The 16,128-nt window shown below is 40.1% G+C and overlaps 1 protein-coding gene across 2 annotated transcripts in view; it reads right to left on the bottom strand.

Annotated features, from left to right (window-relative positions):
* Positions 1-11,018, bottom strand: part of spon1a (spondin 1a) — a 61,070-nt gene extending 50,052 nt beyond the window's left edge. The window contains exons 1-4 of one of the 2 annotated variants that reach the window (XM_068731065.1): positions 10,998-11,018; positions 8,700-9,285; positions 7,479-7,585; positions 3,022-3,155 (exon numbers count right to left, since the gene is read on the bottom strand). In XM_068731065.1, the coding sequence (XP_068587166.1) occupies positions 3,022-3,155; positions 7,479-7,585; positions 8,700-8,934 (476 nt within the window). In that variant the 5' untranslated portion in view covers positions 8,935-9,285; positions 10,998-11,018. Of the gene's footprint in view, positions 1-3,021; positions 3,156-7,478; positions 7,586-8,699; positions 9,371-10,997 lie in introns of those variants that run through there. The other variant, XM_068731064.1, reaches the window with a different exon arrangement.
* Positions 11,019-16,128: the final 5,110 nt, after the last annotated feature.

Genomic DNA, 16,128 nt, shown 5'->3' with positions numbered 1-16,128 from the left:
GACCAACACAAAGTGTCACACAATTGTGAAGTACAAAGAAAATTATACATGATTTTAAATTTTTTTCACAAATAAAAAACAAAACAAAACTAGCAAAATTATTCAGCCCCCTTTTCTCTGAGTGCAACCAATTGCCTTCAGAAGTTGCCTGATGACTGCTGAATGATTGAATGTTGACCTAATGACTAAATAGAGTCCACCTGTGTGTAATCTAATCTCAGTACAAATACAGCTGTTCTGTGACGGCCTCAGAGGTTTGTTAAGAGAATATTGGGGAGCAAACAGGACCATGAAGTCCAAGGAACACACCAGACAGGTCAGAGATAAAGTTGTGGAGAAGTTTAAAGCAAGGTTAGGCTATAAAAAGATTTCCCAAGCTTTGAGCATCTCACGGAGCACTGTTCAATCCATTATCCGGAAATGGAAAGAGTATGGCACAACTGCAGACCTACCAAAACACGGCCGTCCACCTAAACTTACAGGCCGAACAAGGAGAGCACTGAGAAGAGATGCAGCCAAGAGGCCCATGGTGACTCTGGACGAACTGCAGAGATCCACAGCTCAGGTGGGGGAATCTGTCCACAGGACAACTATTGGGAGTGCACTCCACAAATCTGGCCTTTATGGAAGAGTGGCAAGAAGAAAGCCATTGTTAAAAGAAAACCATAAGAAGTCCCGTTTGCAGTTTGCCAGAAACCATGTGGGGGACACAGCAAACATGTGGAAGACGGTGCTCTGGTCAGATGAGACCAAAATTTAACTTTTTGGCCTAAATGCAAAACGTTATGTGTGGCGGAAACCAGGGCTACAATGGAATGGTTTAAAACAAAACATATTCATGTGTTAGAATGGCCCAGTCAAAGTCCAGACCTAAATCCCATCGAGAATCTGTGGCAAGATCTGAAAACCGCCGTTCACAAACGCTCTCCATCTAATCTGACTGAGCTTGAGCTGTTTTGCAAAGAAGAATGGGCAAAAATCTCAGTCTCTAGATGTGCAAAGCTGGTAGAGACATACCCCAAAAGACTTGCAGCTGTAATTGCAGCAAAAGGCGGTTCCACAAAGTATTGACTCAGGGGGGCTGAATACTTTTGCACACTGCACTTTTCAGTTTTTTATTTGTGAAAATTTTTTTAAATCATGTATAATTTTCTTTGTACTTCACAATTGTGTGACACTTTGTGTTGGTCTTTCACATAAAATTCCAATAAAATATATTTATGTTTGTGGCGTGTAATGTGACAAAATGTGGAAAAGTTCAAGGGGTATGAATACTTTTGCAAGCCACTGTATATGTGCTGACGACACAGTATGTTCTTGTTTATGTTCCCTTGTTTCTATACTGGTATGTGCTGTATAATACACAGTACACAGCCGTAGTGTACAAGAATGTCTCTCCCTCTGAACAGTTTACATATAAAAAGCATCGTCAGTTAGTTACAGGAGTTGAACCTCCTCAATCAATAAGACTTATTTAAGACTTTTGTTCTGTTGCAGCACAAAAACATACAACATCCTTGTCATCTTTATGAGTACCAGTTAGGGGGAAGAACAGTGGCAAATATCCACTTTACCTGTATAACCTGTATTCATGATTTTCAGAGGCATCTCTTTTGAACTTCTCACTCTATCCCTTGCCTCTTGCGCCCTGGTATTACTACATCCACACCTCTGCACTTTCAAGCATTTCTTTCTAGGCTAAACGCTCTGTCACTCTTTCCACTTTTTCTCTCTATCCATGAGCTTATCTGAGTACAATCCTGCCATCATCCCATTGGTCTCTATGAAGAGCGCAGAGGCTCCGTATGACACGACCTGCTGTGAGAAAACTATGACAACACCACGGTGAAGATGAAAACTAAGAGGATGAGACAGCGAGGAGTGAGAGAGAGTACAGGAAAAGCTCAGACGTTATTGAGAGGGCAGGTCATGAAGATACTCCAAAAAGACAAGCACGAGGGAAATGGAAAGCACAGAGACATAGAAAAAGGAACACTCATCACATTCTGTATCAGTCACATGAAAACATGCGTTACTAAAAAATCCCTTCATCATCCCTTTGTACATAGGAACAGCAGATATGTAGCCCAGGCAGCATAGAAACCCACTGGGTACAAACACAGTTAAATAATGCATTGATCAGAGGGCCTTGTGAGTCAAAGCCCCTATCTTTCCACCTCCTGTACTCACATTATTTCCCCACAGTACTGGAGTGACAATTGGATTTAGACCATCATCTGTCTTGATTCAGCTGAACATTACTACCCTTCTGTCCCCAAGAAAGCCCAAAGAAAACACAAAAAGCAGAACTGATCGGTGACAATCAGCCATATAATTATTAAAAGTAATGAATAGTTTATAAAGCCAAGAGAAATAAAAATTTGACAAGACATTCTGTATTTAACTGTGCTTAGCTTGGGGGAAGGCATGTAATAAAACACATTTACTTTGCCAGTTTATTTGCTAAAAGTAATGCACTCTCACCCATAAGACAAGCAATAAAACCTTATGATAATTGTGTCTGTAGCTTGTTGTGCTGTATTGCTTTACACAAAGAGGTTTTTCTGTTATTTAGTCCTCGTTGATATAAATGTCATGAATCTATGATAAATTTCAGTTGCAAAAAATACAATAACAAGTGGTTGCCTGGAAGGTGGAAAAAAACAAACTTCACCATCTAAAAGCTTATAGTATACTTTGAAAATGATCAGCAGGAAATAATCACAAATCAAATCTATCCTTGAGACTTGTAGACTAAGCTTCCATCTTATATTGTCCACTGATCCATGGGCATTGATGCAGGGAGTTAAAAAACTCCATTTAAACGTTTGATAGAAAGGGCCAGCCTTACTCACTACTTACCAGACCTCATAGAACATAATGAATTACCGTTCCCCAAGTGCAAGGACCTGTTTAGCTGAAAGTTAATCCTCCATCATTAGTGTGTAGCGTATCTCGAAGCATTTGAGCTGAGGACTCGCTTCTCCTTATCAGGCTCAGCATCAGTCGCAGTATACGTACTTAATGGCGACACAGCCGGAGCCACTGGGGGGCGCAGTCCAAAACACCTGGATGCTGGTGCGTCTGCGAGGAGTGCTCTCCGTCACTGCAGGGGGGCAGTTGGTCATAAACTGAGTTTCCTCCTCATCAATTATCTGTAAAGCAAGCACATACACACAGAGAGATTAGTGATGAATAAAAATGTCCTCAGACAAGTCTTACATCAAAAGCTCTTGAATCATCTGCATGTGATTTTATACATTATGCGTTGGACAATTCCACATTAATTTCCTCTACTACTGTCAGTTCAAGTGCCTATGAATATAATTAGAAGCTGAAACTGACATTAATTTCACATTTTTACCCCCCCCCCCCCAGGGGATTTAACCTAAATTAAATTCAAATTACACAACATGAGTTATTGGTACAACAAACACATCTGACTTTATGAATGAACATAATCTTCCCAAATGCACTGGTTCAAACACTAGTGCATATTTGTTAAAGCATCCTGAGGTTCAGGATCCCTCTTATTGGCCCCAAAATCAATATGATTGTTGATTGTTGAATATTTTATATCATTAACAAGAGAAGCGAGAAGCAAAAACGTTCTGCTTCATAAAACAGAAGTTATATATGTTGTTCTCTAATCTTTACTGGGGGTTTTTTGTTGAACTACAGGACGAAGTAGATACTGCTTTTTTTTTAAGTATCGTAAGGTAAAATCACTGTCAGAATAAGACAGATAGGCCGGTTGATCTTCCTTATTCCATTCCTTGTGAAAATCTGTCATTGTTTGATTGTTGAGGACAAGGACACAAAGCTGGTTAAGGCATTTGACACCAAACAGCAAAGTAATCATCCAGTGTATTGAATGGGTGACACTTCTTTCAGTTTCCTTATCGTATGTCAGCCTCGTGGGCATAAGTATTAATACTGAGAGAATTATACTGGTGAAATAAAGTAAATTGAAGTGAAGTCATCGGTGCTCGATCTATCAAAGAGTTCACACCTAAATGCCCAATCATGACTCCATCACTATAGGCATGACAAACGTCCCCAGACTCTTTGGGTCAAACTGAAGAGTCCAAATCCATGCTGCCCTCTACTCAGGTGCACAACTGAGACACTGAGCATCTCATTGATTTTTACTGGACAGGAAATTAGTAGAGAGGGTTGCATGAGGGAGCACAGCCAGCGAGCTAATATTCACTGCCCAGAGACTAAGGATCTGTTTGATAGGAAGTGACATCAGGGCAGTAAAAACGGGAAACTTTCTCACTCCATAAAGCTGTCAGCAGAGAATTTCCTTTGTCATGCCATGTTATGAATGAGTTCCCTCTTAAAGTGGATTGTGTGTGGATGTGCATGCCTGTGTGTGTGTGTGTGTGTGTGTGTGTGTGTGTGTGTGTGTGTGTGTGTGTGTGTGTGTGTGTGTGTGTGTGTGTGTGTGTGTGTGTGTGTGTGTGTGTGTGTGTGTGTGTGAGAGAGAGTTAGAGAGAGTTAGAGAGATGGAGTCAGAAGGGGAGCCTGGGAGCTTTGTGTGTGTGTGTGTGGTTACAAGTGCGGTGCATGTGTATGCAGTCTGACGGATTATGCAGCCCCCCCTCCATGTTCCCATGGTTTCTAACAGGCATCCTGGGGTGGCCTGACTGGACTACAACACATTCTAAAACCAGTGAAGTCTTAGGGAATGCATTAAAAACCATCTGCAAACAGAAGTAACCAATTTTCTGCTAAATGGCCTATGACATGTTTCTTCTAGAAAATGTTCAAAAGAGACAGACTTTGAGTGTTGGAAAAAGAGAAAAATGTGACACAATTGAAAAAACTGTGTTTCATGGTTTATGCACAAATTTGTGCATCAAAGTAAGCAAGTGCTTGGCTCTACAGCTGCTGGTCAGAACAAAACAATAACATTGATCTAAAATAATATGAAGACTCGACTGGAAAAGTGAATGCAAATGGAACAATTTTCACAAGGGTTAAGCGTCAAACATCTTTGTTGCCCTTATATCTGATCATCTTTGTGGAAATGTGACGTACAGACGATGTACCCACAATCTCTGTTATGTCTTCATCTACGATTATGTCATGTTGCACTCAAAGTGACAATGATTTCACCCTTTGCATATAGCCACGTTTGCCATTTCTTGTTCTATCATCTCACCCTGCTGAGAAGTAATGTCTCATCAGACATCGCCAGCGTTGCCCGCTGGTTTAAGCTCTTGCCAACAAACACACATACACACAGTGGCATCTGACCTTCCCAGAGAGCTCAATAAAAGTGCTTTTCATCAAGTCGGGAGCTGTCCTGAGACGGCTGAGATGGGGCACACCAACAGATTTCAAATGAGCTGTATGATAAATAAAGCCTGACGTCTTCTGTTGCTGCTTCTTTTTTCTCTTCTCTCAATGCCGGGAGGCCGGCCCACCCAGGGCCCTTTCAGAATGGAGGAATAGTGTGTGTGCTTCTGGGTGTGTGTGTGTGTGTGTGTGTGTGTGTGTGTGTGTGGGTGTGTGTGTGTGTGTGTGTGTGTGTGTGTGTGTGTGTGTTTTTTGACATAAAAAACATAAAACATGAAAAACTAACTGAGCAGGTGATGATAGAGGGATATCTCTTTGGACGGCAGTTTATTTTTACTGCGATGTCACATGGTGCTTGTAACAAAACAGGTGATCATCTGCAGCTGTGACAGAGACCTTCAACTGCTTACAACCTAGCAGACATATCCATTCTTTTTACTTTAGATGCCAACATCTAAAGACTATCTATCTATAATTCGCTGTGCACTCCACACTCAGTCTCATCCATGTGTGGAGAGCAAAGTGACTGAACGTGACTAAATGATGTAGTGTTTCCCCTCTTTGCTCCTGAAGTTTAGCGCCCTGTCACACCACGCCACCCTCCGCCATACCGCCGGAGAGCACGCTCAAGGATGGCACTAAATAACAACAGCATGAAATCAATTGTGAGGACAAATAAAACAGCAAAAATCTTGCAAGTGAGCTATGACAGAACAAAAATATAACTGTTTTTTATGTCCTCCCATATTCAAGGCTCAGGTCACAGAGAGTGCCACAGCATGGCAGTAGCTGTGATCTGAGCAGCTTGAGGGCTGCTGTGCACACCTCCCCATGTATTCTACTCCAGGTTCAATAAAATAATAGGGTTTTATGTGGGAAGTGACTGAAGCCGACAGGTTCACAAAAGTCTGGAAAAGAGAACTCCACACATGCAGTTAAACCCATTAAAAGACTGCTTCTTTACAAGGTCTGCCCTAAGAAGACATATAATTTGAAGTTCTCAGCAGAACTGGGAATTTGGCTTCATGTACTTTATGTATGCCTTGCATTTTCTTATAAAAAAAAATACACTGCATCATGGTATACTGGTTTTACAGTTGTAAACTACACTCAAGTATTTCTCTAACATTTTGGGTAATTGATTTAGCTGAAACAAAATCCTCGGTTGCTCAGTTTTTTTTTATCCTTTAAAAACAGGATGGCATCCTGTGCACTGTAAGCTTTATGAATTTCTTGAAACTGCAGCCTAGACTTGGATGAAATAAACATTGGTATGACATAGTAAGCTAAATGCATGAGAGAACAACAAGAACCAGTGAAGTGGAATGAATTTAAAAGGTTATGAATGTAATGTTACATCAACTTGCCATGTAGTTCTACACTGTGAATGTGCTGTAATAGCATCTACGCACATTGCATGATGCTCTATTTATAGCACTATGTACTCTGCTTTGTAGCGTTCAAGAAATACAATAAATGTCTTGAGTTTATTGTTGTATTACATGATTGTTATCCTTCCTCCTTCAAACTCACCCACATACATATACCCCATCAACCACTCTTCTGCTTCTCTCTACAACTCAACTCCTCACACTGTATTAAAATGTACAAAGGCCTCACATATTTGGCGATTATCACATGCGTGTAACTCTCTTGCATTCTACAGTACTCCAGCTTGGTCTCTCTGTGTAAAATGCGTATTAACCTTTCAACTGCACTAATTGTACACTTCCTACATACATGAAGTGTATGCCTGCTTGTGGGCTCACATTCCACACATGTACACAGTACTTTCACCGCCTGGAAAGCTGAGAGCATGCTCTTTTCATATGCTATATCAAGCCCATTAGAGGAGGGGAGGTGAGAATAATCACACCTTGACATGTGAAGACAGGAAGGCTGTGCAAAGAATATTTGTCAAAACCCCCATCCCCCCAAACTACAGTAAGATCTGCCTTTTTTCTTTCTTCACACAGTTCATGCACAGTGCTTGTGCTGGAGTCCAGAGGTAGGATAAACATTACGTACCAAGGTTTAACTACAGGTGTGGTAGACTAATGTGGTTTAATTAATTGCCATGTAACTGCACTGTGATAATAGAGAAAACATACATACATACTGGTCTTCTTTTCCGATTGTATAAGCAGTCATGTCTTTAGCTGCAACCTTACCTGGAAATTTCCAGCATAGTCCTCGTCCCTGTCTCCTTCTGCGCCATCCCTCAGGGCAATAAGGGTGAACCCTCTGAAGTAGGAGGGGCTGGATGCAATCACAGTCACTGGATTTAATCAAACAAGAAAGACAAGCATCACTTGACAGAGAAAGCAGCTGAGCTACAATCCTCACTGCCATGCACAAGACTAAAGTGGGCTTGATGAACTACCCGCCTGATTGAAAGCACAAGCAATTGTTTCACCTGTTTTTGAGGATGTAACTCAGATAAAAGTCATTATATCATGGTTCAATCTCTGCCTGGCAGTATGTCCAGAAGTTGTTTAAGATAGTGTTTTCATACATTTTGCAATCCAGCAGATCATTAAAGAAAATGTCTCTTTACTTTGCAGGGAACAACTTTATCAGCTTCTTAAGGATACGATTTTTATACTTCAAAATGGCTCATTTCTAGTATTAGTGAGTGCAAATGTGTGATTACTAACTCTCCACTAATTCAGCTATTGGCTTTGGACGATATAAAACTATTTATGGTTAAAACCAAAAAGGACAAACTAATCACAATGCAACATACGAGTCCAGAACAGCATGAGCCTTAGAGATTCACAGAGCAGATGGCACATGCCCATTAACAGCTTCCAATAACTTCCACTTTAGACAAAAGCTATGAAATCAGGGACATTCTGGATTTAAAAAAATCTGTTTGAAAGAGAATACCAAAATGGAAGAGTTCGCAGAGGGATTTAGCTTTGTATAAACCTTTTTAATATTTGATTGTGAAGGAGATTTCAATGCGTAACCTACTATTTACTCATGGCTGTCCATATTAGGTTTGTTAATACTAATACTACTAATAATAAGTATTATTATTATTAACAGTATGCATTATTCATAAAGCGCTTTACATGGTACTCAAAGATACTTTACGCAAGTTAAAATGATCATGGAAAACAACATAATAAAAATAAAAACAAAGTAAATTGTAATCACCTTTGGCTTTTAAATGCATATTTGAGTGGGAGAAAAGATCATCTCTTTACGAACCAAATATACATTAGGCTACTTTCAGGGTGCATCAAAAGTAGCGTCGCATCAAAAGTAGACTGTACAACTTGTTTTAAGTTTGCATAGCCTCCTGACCGCGGATTCATTTTTATTTCACATTACGCAAATAGTGCCAACCAACGCAGTGTGCGTAAATCTCGCGGATAAACACCAACCTCTGTATGTGCTCCCTGGCTGGTAGCTCTCCGGGTCTCCCTCAACGCGGAGACGAAACTCGCTGTTGCCCTCCTTCCGATTGCTCTGAGCCCGTAATATCCGACTACAGTACCCGTCTGCCTTCCCGGCTCTCTCAGAGGGCTCCTCAGTGAATGCAAACATATTGCACGCTGCGGTGGAGATGAAGCACAGCAGAAGCATCAGGCGCGATTGTAGCCCGGTCGGTATCATCATGTAGGTTTCCGACAGCGGAGTTGATGCGCGGAGAATATTGTCAGCGGGAGAAGACGTTTGTTTCAGCTCCCGTTTCACTCCGAAAATATTACTCAACTTGCCAACTGGTGAAGTAGACTTCTGCTCTGCTAGGAGAGTAGAGCCATCCTGGTGTGTGAGTAGAGAGCGAGGAGGAGGACTGACCGGGATGCGCTGTGCACTCTCGCTCTCTCCGAGCACTGCACAGTGTGTGCCGCTGGTTAGACTCGGCGAGAGAGCAGGGGTCCGAAGAAATGACCGAGAGGGGAACGAGCGCCGTGTGGCCGTCTCCAAGGCCACAGCTAGTTACAAACAGACTACGAGAACAAAACCCTGAACCAACAGACAGAACAAAGACATACATGCACACCAATGAGTGCGGGGAGGAGGCAACACGTTTGACATACTTGGACTGAACTCTCAGTGTGTCAGTGTGTGTCATCACTCACGAGCTATACGGAACACACGAACGCGCACAAACGAATCGACGAAGCATGCCAAACGGTTGTCCAAGTGACTAATTATAAACGATAGGTGATGTGTGTTGAACTCATCGGCTGCTCGTTGACTGGCTGCTTCGCTCTCTTCGTGGTGCATTAAAGAGAACAATTACTTTACACATTGCAACATAATTGATGCCAGCATGTGAGTGTCCACCTGGTTTCACACATTAGTGAGATCAGGCAAAACAAGAAGGAAAGCTATGTATGCATTATAGTCATATTGCAGTAAAGAGGGTTTCAATCGTTTGGGACTCAAAGGAACTGCTGAGGCTACTGACGAGAACAAGACGATTTCACAGTGTTTTGTGCATTGACAATTGGTAGCAGTCCAACACGTCATAAGACGTTGAACATGGAAAACATTATACATTCTAAACATCAGCATATAATCATTGTCACTGGGAGAATGTTAGCATGCTGAGGTATTTATCTAAAAGCATTGCTGTGTCTAAATACATCCTCAAGAGCCACTCTCATGGCGGTAGATTTAGTCTTCATACAAGTTTTAAAAGTTATATTGGAATTGGAGAATAACGCCACAATGTAATTGTACATATTTTACTTTGTATAAACTATTAATCACAATGACCGTTAGCTGTTTTTTTTAATACATGGTTTCCAAATCATCAGCTAAAATATATTTCACTTATACTTTCTGGTGGAGAGTCGAGGCTACGTTTTAATTTCCCTCAACACCACAGTTGAAACTAATAGCCTTTTATAAAATCCATCCATTCAGTGAATCAAGTTTGAGATTTTTGGGAAAGAGCAAGTTTTTTAAAAGTGTTCCCTGTTTGCAAAGCCAATTATGTCCATGTTCAAACAACAATTACATTTTAATTATTGTTATTCACAAGTCCTTGGAAGGGACACACACTGTTAGAATTGTTTTTATATAATCCTTGGATAAAATGTAAGCTCTAGCTGTCTTATTTGTCATTGTTGTCTCTTTCATAATACTGTATGTGCACACACGCTTTCCTGCTCACCTTTAGACTTTTCAACAATCAGAATCAGTAATCAGAATGTCAATAGAGTTCCGGTACTACTCATGATCATGACCGAGTGCTCTCCATTAGGGAAAGTGTCCTTTGTGTCCAGGCATGATGCAATTTAATAACTGATGAAGAATACATGAGTGTTTGGAGTGACATTTGGAATATTCTTTTATATAACATATTATGCTAAATGGATTTATTGATTGCTGGATTCAGCAACTAAAATATAAATATTAAAATCAACCATGCATTGTTCAGCTCAGTAACAGAAGCATAGGTATTTAGTTATGGTCCCAAAAGCTGGACTTCACCCAACCTCTACCTCTTGCTGCCCATTTAAAGCCTTAATGATTGAAGCACTAGTCTGGAAAACATAGTGGGTGTTTGGACCAAACCGGTATGAAAATTACCTTACAGGAGACTAATCACTTTTTACTCTATCCTGTGGTTTGCTTATTTTGACCTTCAGTGTCTCATTAACAGGCTAAGAAATAAATGATTATCTCTGGATCGCTCACTGCCTCTCTCCTGTTATCGTCCTCACCTTTTCTGCCTTTTCACTCATATTTCCTTCTGACTTCCAAAGCATGTTGGCATGTTGGTTGTCTCTTCACCACAGTTCTCCAGTCACTGAAATAAAGACATGCCACGTTACACAACATGAACGACATCACAACGCTGGGTGTGAGGCAATAAACAAAGAAAAGTGTTGATGTAATCCCTCTCTTTTCTTTGCCTCCTTATCTTGCACAGAAGAAAGGATACATTGTATCCTTTGTGGCATTTTCTTGCAACACCCCCAGAGTTTATTTCAGTCTTCAAAAGGGTCAGCAGGCATGTAATGAGAATGTAACCACTTCTGATGGGCACTGAAAAACAGAGTGGCGAGCTCTCTGCATCTACTGCTGGGTTGATGGATGGATGATGGGGCAGATGAGGAACAGAGTTTGGATAGCAGAACAATACACCAGCAGGTGTCATGAAAGCATTTTGTCTCGCAGCTCTGCTGAGCTGTATCTCTTCACCTTCAGTCCTCAGGTTACTCCCTGCTTTTTTACAAAATATACTGTGCAGCAGAACAATTTATGCAAGATCTTCACGTTACCTTAAAGCTGAGGAAAACTTACACCATAAAGGAATTTTCAAAGACATTTACCTCAGGTATTATAAAAGTGCTGATCACTCTCTCTTTCAGAAAAATAAAACAATAGCTCTAGATTTACAGTAAAGCTCTAGGTTGCATTTAGCACATGTTCATATGTGCTGTATCTCTGTATAGGGCATATGACACCTTTTGAAGTTTGGTGGTTGTTGTCATTGTCATTCTTCCAACAATTTCTGTGTATGAATAAACAATAACGACCCAACAAACCAGAGTCTGAAGTTCCTGAATATGGATTTCTATATTTAAATCAGCATATGTTTTTCATACCCTCTGCAGAGATGACAATGTTTTATTGCTTAATATTGTTAGGGAAGTAGCTTGTGGTCAGGTGAATCTGCTTTGAATTCCCAAACAAGTCAATGAAATATGAGTGGTGAAGTTGAATGAGTTATGAGCAGTCATTTCCTGGACAACTATTCTTGAGTTTCCTCTGAGTGGGGCACTTAGCCCCCCCAACAGGTCCAGGGGAGCCACTCAGAGTCACCAGTAGGAGACTGTGAATGTACTGTGTCACTGCCAGGTACATGTGCATGCAACTAGGGATGTGAAAAACACCAATGCTGAAAATAGCCTTGACTTTTAGCTGACCTCTTCGGGACAAAAAAATGTTACTTAAACTTATTAAATTAAATTAAAATTATATTAAAACTGACTTCATAGCAAGGGGTGACACAAAAGTATAGGATTCTATAAAAAAGAATAAAAAATGCCACCAGCTTTGACCTCACTTACTAGATTTTCCACAGAAAATCTGAATCTATTTTACTCCCTCTAAAGAGAAAAAAGCAGCATGTATACAAACAGTGACAGATAAACTAACATGCAAACTTAAAGCATACACTGTGATATTTTGGCCACGGGTAAGATGGACAAAGAGTGACAGTTCAGTGGCTTATTAATAAAATCATGTAGAGAGGAAATTATGGACTGAGAAACAACAACAACAGGAAGCAATATGGACCCAGTGTTGGTGTAAAGTTAGTAATTCAGCACTAGGGAGCAGGAAGTTTAAGGATTCATGTCTCGTGTTAGAAAACAGAAGTCTTTCTCGCCTCTGACATCAGTTTGACAGAACACATGTGGTCTGTGGATGTGGTAGGCAGCACATGAGGTTGTTACTGTTGGTCTAGACACCCGCTGTGTGTATTCCTCTGTAGTGATGCCATGGTCTGTTGGTTTCCTCTGAAGTGGTCTCTTATACGGCCACATCTAAGGGATCAAATAATAGGATGTGTTTCCAACAGGAGTTCTGTAAAAACAGATTTCTATCACTGCCCACAATCTCCTTAAAAACGGCTATCATTTTAAATAACATATTTGGCTTGTCTAATTTCCTTTTACTACTGAGCAAAATATAAAACACAGGCTATGCTTCAAGCTAAATTTTTACATTTTTGTAAATTCACTTTCCTGCTGAGAGTTAGGTGATAAGCTTTCTGTCTGAAAATGCGAGCAGGCTGTTTGTTTGGCTTAGCCCAAATACTGGTCAAGGGGAACGTCTACCTACCAGCAACTGTTAAATCTTATTTGTACAATCCGTACAAGTTGCAGTGTTGGGAGTGTTATATGCCAACTGTCATTTTTGTTAAGACAAATGTTTCCAGTCATTGTGCTAAGCTAAGGTAAGCTAACTGGCTGATGGTGGTGGCTTTATATTTAATCAACTCAAATCAGTGCTATTAATCTTCTCATCTAATTCGCAGCCAAAGCAAATAAGGCTATTTCACAAAATGTCAAACTATTCCTATAAGCATTTTTTTTTTAATTAATACATTTTGCACGTGAAACCTTTTTCTGTGTAGAAATGCACACACTAGCTGTGCCTTAAATGCTGCATGTGTGTGTTGGAGGAAAGAATAATATACTTTTAATAGCTTCATGACCAAAATCTTCAAAACCATTATTAACTCTCTCACTTCTTTTTTCTCACTCTACACGCCTCTTCATTTATCTACTCCTGCACAAGCCTTTGAAAAAAATCCCTTGTACTTTATTGTTTTCTGAGAGGAATAGAGGTCAAGAGGGAAAATCAAATTAGGCTCTTATTTGATCGTGGTGGAGCAGGAGAGCCTGCTCATTAAACAGCCGAGCCCCCCGCTGCCGAGTCATTATGGCCATATTTACCATGCAATAGCACAATATACAGAGAACCTGAGAAGATCTGCCATGTTGTTTCCACTTAATTTGAAGGAGAAAAAGAAGCAGTTAGATGATCTGGACAGGAAAGAATGAATAAAACTCTTCTCACAAAGTTTTAGTCCTTGAGTATTATTGCATTAATGCATAGTTTTCAGAAATATATTTCACATCTGCAGGCGTCAACATATGTATTACAATGACAGACATATCCTGAACTTAAGTGCATTAATGGTATAAGAGGCTCTGATGTCACTCAGCACAGTACAGCAATCTTGGTCGGCAGACAGAGTTAATGTCTTTATTTCCACCCTGGCTTCACGCATACAGGCCCCCATCTACTGCTTTGGAGGTAATGCATTTTGATGCCCATCTAAAAGCCTGAGTGAAACATGTGCTGTTGGGAGGCCAGCAAGCGTACGGGGGCTATCACAAATGATTACAGTCAGCCAGAGGGTGACGGGATCGCCAGGTTCTGGGGCCTGCTGATGCATTACTTATTGAATCCTGTCTTTAGCTCTTAGGAGACCTGGGCCATATCTAAATAGCTTTGAGGAAATCACACACCCTGTCAGGAACTATTATGTATCTGTCTCAGCCAAAGTTTGCCACTAGTCTATGATAATACAAATTCAAAATACAGAGTTAAAGACTGGCTGTCTTCAATATGTTTGGACAATGATATGTAAAATCTGGACATTTCAACAAATAACACAGCCAACTAAGACAGTATTCTAATCCCTAAACCAGTATGACATGCATCAATAAGTAGTGTGTCAGGTGCTTCATCTGTATCTCTCTTCACAAGTGAAGCAAAGAAATACTCACAACATGAACAAAGGCAGATTAGACAAACCAGATATGGCACTCAGGTGTCCTCAGAAATGATATAAATCACTATTATAAGCCATCTCACTGCACTTCACAGACAATTCACAGACTGAAACCCCTACACAACAGTGACAGACTGAAGAACCAGGATGGTGTGTGTGTGTGTGTGTGTGTGTGTGTGTTAATAGTTTCAAGATATCAATTTGCCAGCAATTGACCCTAAAAGTGGAATTGTTTATTGTATATGTAGTCCTTTGAATAACCTGGGGACCAGCAAAACCTTTACAGTTTATATAAATTCAATTATTGCATCTACAGTGGAGTCAGAACATTGAAATGTAAATACTAAATGTAAAACGGAATACTTCTTTACGTCTTTGACGTTATGCAAATACTGACCATGTGAGTTCATGCTTGTGTCAGTAGACATTTAGTTTATATCTTTTAGAGGACTGTGGCACACAACGTCCTTACAAAGTTGAAGGGCAAGAGATGAGGTCTGGTTTAAATGTCACATTAACATCTATGAGTTCTGTGCCATAAGTGCTGTGACATTCTCCAACACTGGTCCGGCCAACAGACTCTCATTGGCACAAATAAGATTCAGCAACTGGATCCTAATGTACAATAGGTCTGTCTAATGGATCACATAAATTCACAATCTATTGTGTTTTCTCACAACCAATGGTACTATTTGTACCATTATGAGTTCAGGGACCTGTACTGTATTTTCACTTGGTTATGATACATTTTCTTCATTTGAAAAGAGGCTTTGACCTTTTCTGATTCCCAGCCTCCACTTGCTGATGACCTTTAGCTAGGAAACCACGCGCGTTAGCAAAAGACGCACTCATGTTTTCTCTTCTCGAATGTCATGCCTAGAAGTACTTCAGGTCCTGCATCTCTCTTCTAAACACATCCCACTATATTGCCGCTCAAAGCCATATCAAAAGACAACAAAAGAGCCAGATAGAACGTGCTAGTAGTTAGAACACATAGTACTTTTTAACTAATGCCAAGTTTGACTTAAAATGAGATATTGAACAATATATAATTCAGCACATATCAAGATGTGTCCCAATTGACAAGTAGCTCTCTGCCAAGTATACTGCCCAGGGTATTCAGCTGTTCAGTAAGATTCAAATCATAGGGAGCAAAAATGCTCAGTTCAAAGGGAACTGTGAACTCTGTAGCGGCAATAAGTTGACATGGAAGATTACCCATCAGCCAATGCGCCTCACAAAAACAACAACAACAATGGAGCTCATAAAGGAGTTTACAAATGTATTGTCAACAACCTAAAAACAATAATGCTAAAATAATCTATAAATCAAATACTCTAATATCTATTGTCTACCGTTGACATTAAAAACCGTACATAATAGTCTGCAAATGAGCAAAGTATATCAGATAATATCTGTAAATAATCTGCATTATATTAATCTCTTGACACTGTACATATTGTCAATCAATTTACAGTTGCATACATTTCAATAGAATATGTTTTGTAATGTATCAGTTTTTGTTTTATTATAAATGTATA

Source organism: Cebidichthys violaceus, unplaced genomic scaffold, assembly GCF_023349555.1.
Source record: "Cebidichthys violaceus isolate CVI_PGR_0920_01 unplaced genomic scaffold, fCebVio1.0.p SCAF_5, whole genome shotgun sequence".
NCBI classification, from domain to species: Eukaryota; Metazoa; Chordata; class Actinopteri; order Perciformes; family Stichaeidae; genus Cebidichthys; species Cebidichthys violaceus.
Note: the sequence above shows the minus strand (reverse complement) of the source record. Positions and strands in the feature narration are given on the sequence as shown.